The sequence below is a fragment of the Lates calcarifer genome, unplaced genomic scaffold, assembly GCF_001640805.2.
Source record: "Lates calcarifer isolate ASB-BC8 unplaced genomic scaffold, TLL_Latcal_v3 _unitig_2090_quiver_2381, whole genome shotgun sequence".
Classification (NCBI taxonomy): domain Eukaryota; kingdom Metazoa; phylum Chordata; class Actinopteri; family Centropomidae; genus Lates; species Lates calcarifer.
In genome coordinates, this window is record NW_026115976.1 from 1 (window position 1) to 9,616 (window position 9,616).

General features: G+C 42.5%; 1 protein-coding gene across 1 annotated transcript; it reads right to left on the reverse strand.

Annotated features, from left to right (window-relative positions):
• Window positions 1-2,319: 2,319 nt before the first annotated feature.
• LOC108892159 (ER degradation-enhancing alpha-mannosidase-like protein 2) lies at window positions 2,320-9,616 on the reverse strand. Its single transcript, XM_018689579.1, has 11 exons — window positions 9,384-9,616; window positions 8,593-8,703; window positions 7,995-8,034; window positions 7,717-7,822; window positions 7,482-7,607; window positions 6,781-6,992; window positions 5,626-5,767; window positions 5,388-5,512; window positions 4,932-5,076; window positions 3,979-4,100; window positions 2,320-3,310 (listed from the first exon to the last, which is right to left on the reverse strand). Exons 1-11 carry the CDS (start codon window positions 9,599-9,601, stop codon window positions 2,849-2,851), a joined length of 1,809 nt encoding a protein of 602 aa, XP_018545095.1. The 5' UTR covers window positions 9,602-9,616; the 3' UTR covers window positions 2,320-2,848.

A 9,616-nucleotide genomic window follows, 5' to 3' on the forward strand; every position in this document is an offset into this window, starting at 1 on the left:
GGAGAAGGAGCCACGAAAAGACAGAGAAAAAAGAAAGGTTAAGAGGGAAGTAGGGAAAGGGAAAAGATAAGGAAAAGGAAAGATGTTGAGATGAAAAAACAGGAGTGTGAGAGGAAAAGGAGACGGTGAACATTTTTAAGAGACAGAAGAGAATTGACTGATGGAGGGAGGGAAGGGATACAGAGGAAGGAGGAGTGATGACGGGGCAACGAAAAGGTCAAATAAAAAGAAGAACCCCACCCAAACAGAGAGGAGGGGAATAAAACGAAAGGAGAACAGAGGAGGAGAAAAAATGAGGTAGATGAAGAGGGAGGAGAGGAGAGGAGGAGAGAGGCAGACCCACCTGAATGACAGAGGAGGGGATTTCTGCTTAAGCTAAATGACAAACAGAGCCAGAGTCAGAACTAATCTGGTTCAGTTTTCCTCCACACTCACCTCAAAGACTGAAACTGTTCAAACACAACTGTTACTCCTCAGAGAATAAAACTCATTAATCAATAATTTTATTGTTAACATTCAATGCGGGAAGTAAATCTCTGTTTATGTAGCACGTTTCAAAAGAAGGATTACAGAGTGCTTCACAAGCTGCAAATGAAAACATACAACAACAAAAGCATATGACTACATGAAGACAAGAAACGAATGTTGAGAGAATAAAAAACAGGTCCTGAGATAGATTTTAAACCACGGGACCAAGGCAACAAAAGCTCAGTCACCACAGGTCTTGAACTCTCAGCGTGGCACAACCAGAAGCCCATGTCCTGCTGCCTCCCTGTTCTCTCTCCATCAACTCTGTGTCTTTGTGGTCGTAACAACTTGAATCGTACAAATGTGTGTAACAGATGACTCCTCGATTCCACCAACAAAAAGAAGGTTTCACAACTGATTAATCAGGTAGACGGGACAGTTACCACCTGGTGGTGTAGCTCAGTGACCTGGAGGAGACATTAGGACATTTAGTCTTGACATGTCTGTTGTTGTTGTTGTTCTCTGTGTGTGAATATTTATCAGGCTCAACCCTGAATGACTTGACTCATCTGCTTCCTCACTAAAACTGTGTGGTTGTAAAGGAGTCTGTAATTAAAACTAGTGGTTCTGAACCTTTCAGCTCGTGTGGAGAAAAGATGGATAGATCAGAAACCATTAATTCAAAGTAACACGGGAATTCTAACTTTAGATTAATACTGGCGTTCCACTGTCTTTTTTGTCATTAATAAGTTTGTTTTTTGTGTCTTTTCCTATAGAATCAGAACAGTTGCAGATGTTCTCATCTTCAAAGCTATTTGGGCCCTTAGAAACTATTTCTTTGGCTCCTGAAGGTGAGTTTTCACTTTTCTAATTTATTTGCTGATGATCTAACTTTACCTAGTGTCAATATCAAGTTACAGTAATTATTGTATTATTTGCATCCCTAGACAATGATTGAGGAATTATAAAGAGGGAATTATGCCTGGAGACTTGGAAGCTGAAAACTGTTTAGTCTTTCACATGAAAATATATGAAAAATATCAGAAAAAGAGAAATGAATGAATATTAAAAGTCACTGTTTCACAATCCAACCCAAACGATTCTCCAGAGAAGAGAGAGGAGGTTCCTGCAGGATCCTGATCCGTTCAGAACCACAGATTCATCTGATGGCCCAACACTGTGGCTCTGTGTACAGTTCCTGTACTGCCCCCTGCTGGTGGCTCCACAGTATCACACAGCTGCAGCCTACAAATGATCACAAAGTGAACCTAGTAACATAATGATGGTCTCCTGTTGGAGCTCACACTGCTGCATGTTGTAAAATATTATAAATAGTAGTCTTTAACTTTAGCGTTTGATTGTGGACATTCATTGGTGACGTTGGGATCAGTATGTGCAGAACTGCAAAGGTTTGAGTCACTCCAAGATGTTTAGATCCTTGATCGGTGTCTGATTGACTCTTGTTCAGTTTTTCTTGTGTGGTATGGAGCTCCACAGAGGTTTATTATGATCTTTACTTCTGGTCAGAAAGTGTTTATTTTTAAAAAGGCCCCTGATAGTTAGTGGCTGTGCAGGTGACCTCTTGTTTATTTTCTATTACTTCTATTCACAACATTCTTAGCAGCTTTCAGTGCTTTTGTAGTTTCTATTGGAATCCCTGCTTTTTAGACTTTGGTTCCTTTGCTCCTGCTCTTACCTTCATTGATAAATTTCAGCTTCCCTGTTTGCAGACCCTCCAGAGGAAACTGTAATACCATTTCCCAGCATAGTACTGTTCCATCTCTTAAAGAAATGTTTCCCCCCTTGTTCATATGAAGATTTCAGCTCCACAGAAAAAAATAACAAATACAATCAGGATAGAAGGAAATATTATTTTTCCCCAGTCTTCACTATGAAGACAACAATTACACACTGACACAAAGCAAATAAGAATATGACAAATGAAAACACCTCAACTTTTCTAATAAATAAAAATATATTTTACCTTCAATTTAAATTAGAGCAACAGTCAGCAGAGAACATTCGAGTCGAGTTCTTGGCTCACTGGTCCTGAATGCCTTCATCACAACACAGAGCATAACCGTCTCTAAAGACAGTGGTCAGTCTATTTAGGAATGATTGTTGGAAACAGGTTTTGAAATATGAACCTAAAACTCCAGCTGTGATTTCCAAATGTCCTGGTGTCTGACAATAAAATATGCCTGTTGGTCTGAGTTCCCTGAAAACTGACGTGCTATGAAAATGTCTTTTCACACATCAGCAAATAAAGTGACGAGAAAAACAGCGAGACGGGAAACGTGTCGGCCGTAACTCCAGTGCTGAAAAATCAACTGTTTCAGATCAGTGGCTGAATCAAGATATTTAACCAGGATGCTGAGTGTCAGGTGTTATCGCTGAAGACTTGTCCCAGGATGGAGAGCCGAGCACTGAACGGCTGCACGGGACAGGACAGCGGGGGGGGCGTCTTCTTCTCGCCTGGTTTCAGAGCAATGCTTTCGGGGGCAGGGCCTTCCGTCTCCTTGGTGGGCTGTTTTGATTGGCGGTCGTGCTGCGACAGGTTGATCAGGATGTCTCGGAGCTCCCGTCGGTCCTGAGTGTGGCGGCTGCAGCAGTACAACGCCGCCGGGTCGAGAGGGTGGGCCTCCGTGTTGAAAATGAACCCCCCCGCACCTAAAACACACTGCCCCCCCTCACCGCCCTCTTCCCAAGACCCATCTCCCTCCGTCCCGCCGCCATGCAGGAAGTGGGTGGGGTCAAAGAGCAGGTACAGGTACTTGATGGTTTCAGCGAGGAAGAAGGACTCCATCCTGTTGTCCAGCTGGTGATCTCGCAGGTCTTTAACCTGCAGGAGGAGACACGTCTGATTTAATTGCAGTCAGTCTAATGAAGGCGCTCAGTGTGCACCTACACCTCCGAACACTAGGGGGAGACATACATAAAGAAACTAACTCAAGAAGACTAATTATAATCAGGTACAGGTGTTGCTGCTGCTGGGCTGAACCTGGAGCCTGGGACTGTGCCGGTGCTCGTGTTCACAGTGGAACATTTTGGATCATCTGAAAATAACGTGGATCGAAAGACTTTGATGCAAAGACATTTGGTGAGTTATGAAACAGATACGAGTTCTTCTTTAATGAGCACACAATGTGAGGCTACCGAGTGAGTGCCAGCTCCTCAGTGCAGCAAAGAGTCGTTAGCTTTACTAATGTTTCCTGTATTTCTTCTAAGATTTTTTCTATGTTATGTTTTTATTGATAGGAAAAAAATAACAGCAGGACAAAAGTGAAAAAAAGAAATAAGTTAAAACACAGCAGTTTAGAAATCATCCAACAGCAACTCAAGTAGGAGCATGTGATGCTGATAAAATCTTATCTAGGCTGATAAATCAGCAGCTTATTGCAGATATACTGGGTAACTTTAAATAAGCAAAATGTTCAACTTGAGCTGTTTGATAAGACAAATGCAGACCAGAGCTTTGTCACCTCCTGACAGACAGACAGACAGACTTACACTGGCGTATCCACAGGGCGTCTTGGCGATTCTCTCGATGGACTCCAGAGCATCGAGGCCCAGCTGGAGGTAGGTGTGGTCACCTGTGGCTCTGAACAGGTACATGGCGCTTTCTATCAACTCTGGAACAGATGATTCATAAACAAAGGCTGAGTTCACAGCAGTTCATCAGACAGCCAGGGAGCAACTTGATGAATGGATTAGGTAGTCAGTTCATTAATCTGCACATGGCAAACTATTCCTTACTTTCAAAATAAAAGCCCCAATCACAAAGTTATTTCTGCTAAACTGAAGAATTTACAAACCAAACAAATTTATTTCACTTATTTTACTTGTAGAATTAACTTTCTAATTTTATACTCTCTCTATTCTCTCCAGTTTTTTCTACTCATTTGCTGGATAACTTTGATTTTATTTCACACTGCCAATCTTGATTGATTTTATCAGCCAGTAGGAATTTGGTTAAATTGTTTGGTTCATTAGTTGTAGTTATTGTTATTTTTCAATGAAAGATGTCAGTCACATGTGAAAAATAATAATCACATCTTAATATTTATAGATACACATTATTTAATGAGAACATGATTTACAAGTCAACCAATCTACTGCATTTCCTGAAATAAAAACTAGTAGCAAATTAAAAAGCACTTTGTTGTTCTGGTTTGTTCTTCTGATGTATTATTGTCCCATTTCAGTCACTGTGGGTCAATGCGTGTTAATGTATCAGCCATGTGTAGTTTGTAGTAACATAGAATTGTCAGTAGATGGCAGTACGTATCTAATGCATTTAAGTTGTTGCCTTCTGCTGCTGAGATTTTCTTATTTGAGGAAATACAGTAATTACTGAAAGAAATCTACGACTGATAACCGACTGAGGCAGCACAACGCTACAGTATGTTTAATAAAGACTATTCTGAAATGTAATGAGCTGGGTGGTCAGTTAGTGGACTGACCTGGTCTCAGTGGGTATCCCTCTCTCTTGTCCACAGTGTATCCCTGGGGGATGCTGTAAAACTCAGGCAGACCTCCAAACTGTCTCCATACTGAATAATAGTTCTGGAAGGTTCTCACGGCGCTGTCCAGGTTCCCCAACAAAGACTGACACACAGAGGACACCAGTACTTAAGACTACGAATCCAGTTCCTCAGTGATTGTGAGTGTTTATGTTTCTCAGCAGGATCACACCGATATTTTTTAACCTGGGTGTTATTTCAGGTTTTCGGGAGCACATGATTGATCAAAATTGTCAATTGAATTATGTTTCAGCAGCTGTACACTTGATCAATATTGCACTGATTACTGATTTCTATCTCTATTGACCATTTACTACCAATAAGGCCCAGGTTCAAAAATACCACAACTATCTTTTAAGTTAGGAAAAGACTGTACATTCAGTTCTGTGTATGTACCTGCAGGCCGGGCCAGAAAGCCTCCAGAGACTGGAAAACAGGCATGGAGACGGTTCCTTTATGCATGTGCACCCAAAGGTACCAGTCATCAAAACGAGTGTAGTTCTGAATGGCTCGATCGTACTCTGGGAAAAGGCATCACATTGACATAAGTTGGATTTTCACAGTTCCTGATTATAGGTGTGGTTGCCATGCTCAACGACGCCCTGTGGGAGGAGGAGGATGTTGGGAGCATTACCCAGGAACATGTTGAGCAGCTCCTCGTCCTGCAGCATGATGGCTCCTTTCACCAGATACTCAAAGTAAGAGTCGACTCCTGCGCCAATGCCGGCATCCTGAGCCACCCACTTCTTGGACACAATGTCAATGTGGTTCCCCACCTGGACAGAAAGACAGACAGGTGAGGGACAGACCAGTTCTGTTTTAGATTTCTTGTTAGCTATGGATTTTCTGCTATGTTTTGATGAGTTACCTCCCTCTTTAAACACAGCTGGTTCACACCTTACAAAACTAATAGCTAAAACTATAATTATGACTGCAGATGAGGTGAAAGGTCGGGAGGGTAAAGACCTGGAGATCTGTGGAGCTCTGACACGATCAATACGAGACACTGAAGGTTTTTGTGTTGTTTCACTGGTCAGCAGCTAAAATGTGTCAAGGAGGAGATCTTAAATCATCTTATCTCCTCCTCCTCACTCTGCAAGAAGCTCTTAGGTATGTCAATTTTACTAGACTTTGTAAGACTATCAAGCACTTCCTGTTTCATAAATGGATAGATCCTGCGGTCAGTGGCAGTCCAACAAGTCAAATTAGATTCTGTGTCTCATTAGATGCAGAATGTTAGTCCCCTCAACCAAAGTATGCATGTTTTTAAAGAGGACTGGGTATCTAAAGTGTCTATCAACTGTGAAATAAAAGAACCAAGTCGGTCTTTTGTGGGCTGCTTCAGTCAGAAAACACAGGATCCAACCAATCAAACATCATACAATAAATGCAGAAAGGAATCATACCACCACCATCACTACGTTGGCTGCCACCCTCAGAGGACAGAAGAGCTGGGTGGATAAAGTTTATTTCTGATGGCGACTTTGGCAAAAAGCTGCACCAGGACCAGCAACAAGACCTTTCCTACACCGACATCGAGACCAACTGTCTGGGAAATGTAAGTATTTAAAAATTCGTTATGATACTCTCTGTGTTTATTTGGCATTTAGCTAACTTGACAGTGGCGTTTTTTTATGTGATGGTGCAGCTGTAATGTGTTTTAAGAGAGAAAAGGAGTTGATTAAATGTTGTAGAGTGGGAGACCAGGGGTAAAGTCAGAACATTTTAAGATATTTTCATGGTTGCCGAACTAAAGACAGACAGACAGACAGACAGGTGGGTTAGATACCAGTCCAATGTCAGATCTGGTCTTCCACAGGGCCCTCAGAGCTCGGCGGGCCACGTTCTCGAACGTCGCATCTCCAGTCAGCCGACTCAGTGTGGCAAACTCCAAGATGAAGGTTCCCACGCCAGCAGTGCAGGTGACGGGCGTCTCGGTGGGACTGACGCCGTGCAGCAGGTTCACGGTGCCGTACGGCATGCCGGTGGGAGTCTGAAACGCTGGAACCATTTATACACATCAACATCTGAGCAACTACAGAGCTCATCGTGGGATCTGAAGGTGAGTTACTGCTGGTGCTCTTCATTAATCCATTAATCGTTTAAACTTCAAAATGTTGGAACATTGTGAAAACAAGCACATCAGAATTTACCAAAGCTCAAAGTGACTTTTATGTCCACAAACCAAAGTGAATTTACAATGACCTATCACTATCACTCTCAAATAGCAGTATACAGGTTTGGCTGTCTGTGGTTTCTCCTGCTGCGGTGTCAGGAGAATATCATGAATATACAGACGTCTATTTACAGCACCTTGTTTGACAGAAGTTAACATTTGATTAAAAATTGCATTTATTTTGTTGTTGTTTGAACTTCTTCATATGAAAACTGGACATGTACACACTGCAGCCTGTATATGTGTGTGTGTGTGTGTGTGTGTGTGTGTGTGTGTGTGTGTGTGTGTGTGTGTGTGTGTGTGTGTGTTTATACCAGGTAGCAGTTTCCTGGCGGCGTCCTCTGCCATCCTCAGCAGCGGTCCTGAACAGGGCCAACCGGACTCCAGCTCCATCCCGGCTCTCCCTGCCAACAGGTGGGCTGACAGCAGTCCACCCACCACTACACACACACACACACACACACACACACACACAGATATTTCCACAGTTTGAGCATAAATATCAAATTCCAGTCAGAATCCAAAATCCCATCCCCCCCTCCTCTGTACCTCTGATGTTGGTTTCAAACACTGATGCATTGACGTCAATGTCGAAGTCCACAGTGTCTTGGAGCAGTGACGCCACACGCTCAAACTCTGTACGGTTTCCCAGAACCTTCAAAGACACATCTCTTTTAATTTCATATTATTACAACAACCACCTCTGTTCCTCTGCCAATAACCAGGTGTGATCACAGATGTGTTTTAAAGGGCTCGTAAAATGAGTCAGGAATCAAAATTTTTATTCATGTTTTCAGATGTTTTCAAAAATCTTTCTCAGATCTTACCAGCAGAGTGTCGAGAGCATCAATCAGAGTGAGTGAGAAACTGTGGAGAAAAACTGGGATTTAGCCCAAACTACATAGAATGTACAGTCAAACAAGTCAAGAGCAAATAAAGCTTAAAAGATATAATGAAAAGATAAATAACAGTGCTGAGTCGTCAAACAAGCGCTCTGAAATGTAAAGGATCTGATGTCGGTTTGCATTCATCTTGTAATTTACTGCCCTCTTGTGGCTGCAGTAGGTTACTGCCTCGGCTTGGTTGACTTTGGCCTGTTCATCTACTTTCACCTCAGCATTTTTTTTAGATGTTTGCACACATGCATTGTGGATTTTTATATGGCTTATTAAACCCAAGAAACACTGGGTTTCTGAGTGATAAAGTAATATTTCACCATCAAAACAAAATGGACAACGTGCTGAAAAAGTGTCAGAAAATTCGGAAAGTACGGTTAGCAAGCTGATGCGAAAAAAGGGATGATGAAGAATAACGTCTCTGCTGATTACAACTGGTAGAAGGACGTCCATGAAATCTCACAATAAAAGAATAACACAGTACTTTATTTTGAAATGTACGGCTTTTGCTTCTTGGATGTCACCTCACCTCCCCCAGGTGTCTTGTCCGTCACAGGTGAGCGGGCGGAGTTCGTCGTAGGGGAAGGCGTTGTCGAGGTAACTGTTGTAGGCGTGGTAGAACATGGACTTGATGCGCTGTCTGAAACATGAAGCAGGTCACAGAGTGAACAGTCATCAGTTCTCACCTTTAACACGGTTCCTAATGTGAGATGAGCTCATGGCAACAGATAATATCCAAACTCCATGAGTTTTACTGTCAACAAAGTGCTGTCCCATCGTCAGGGCCAACTCTCACGTGTTGCCCACCACAGCTGTAAATGACCACTGTTTCCAGTGTTGGATCTAAAGTGTTACCTGCTGAAAACAGCCTTGTTTGAGCCTGAAGGCAATGCATTGTTGACAAAGTCATAAAAATACCAATTCATCCATTAATCATCTGAACTTTTTCTCAGAACCTTTAATACCTTTTTTACAGGGGCTGTAAGAAATGATTCTTTTCATTGTGGATGAATCTGTCAGTTGCTGTAATGAATGTCAGACATTATTTCTGCAGCGTTCATCAAACTACATTTAAAGCCTGTGTCTGAAGTATTTATTAAATACATGAACTTACTGATATTTATTTTCAAATATTTCCCCGCTGAACATATTGATGAATTTATTTCACTTGTTGTTAAACGTCTCCACTTGACACAATAATATATTTTTTTAAACTTTCAAAACCAGCTAAGAGCCTGAATTCAGTGTTAGACCTGCAGATATGTGGTCTTCCGCCACTGCTGCTTCAGAAACAGCCCGGGTGTTTCAGTGTGTCTGTACCTGATCCCAGACATCTCCTCCTCCGTGAACTGACGAGCCGCCGCATCGTTCAGCAGCCAAACCAACAGCGCCACACACCCGGGAGCGCGCATGGAGAGACCCCGGAGAGAGACAGAAGAGAATAAAGCTCCGATGAATGAGTGAAATACAGGAGCTCGGATGACTTCCTGACGTTGTTGTGCAGCTGTCAGGAAACGGGAAGTGAACGATGTGCGCATGCGTCACTCGTAGCG

Bases quoted from the DNA above. Each gene is read 5' to 3' on its own strand.
- LOC108892159 (XM_018689579.1), bottom strand. From the start codon at position 9,601: ATGCGCACATCGTTCACTTCCCGTTTCCTGACAGCTGCACAACAACGT. The intron at 6,993-7,481 runs GTATAAACACAC...AAATGGTTCCAG, and splicing joins CGCCAGGAAACTGCTACCTG to CGTTTCAGACTCCCACCGGC. The intron at 4,101-4,931 runs GTCAGTCCACTA...CATCTGTTCCAG, and splicing joins GGGATACCCACTGAGACCAG to AGTTGATAGAAAGCGCCATG.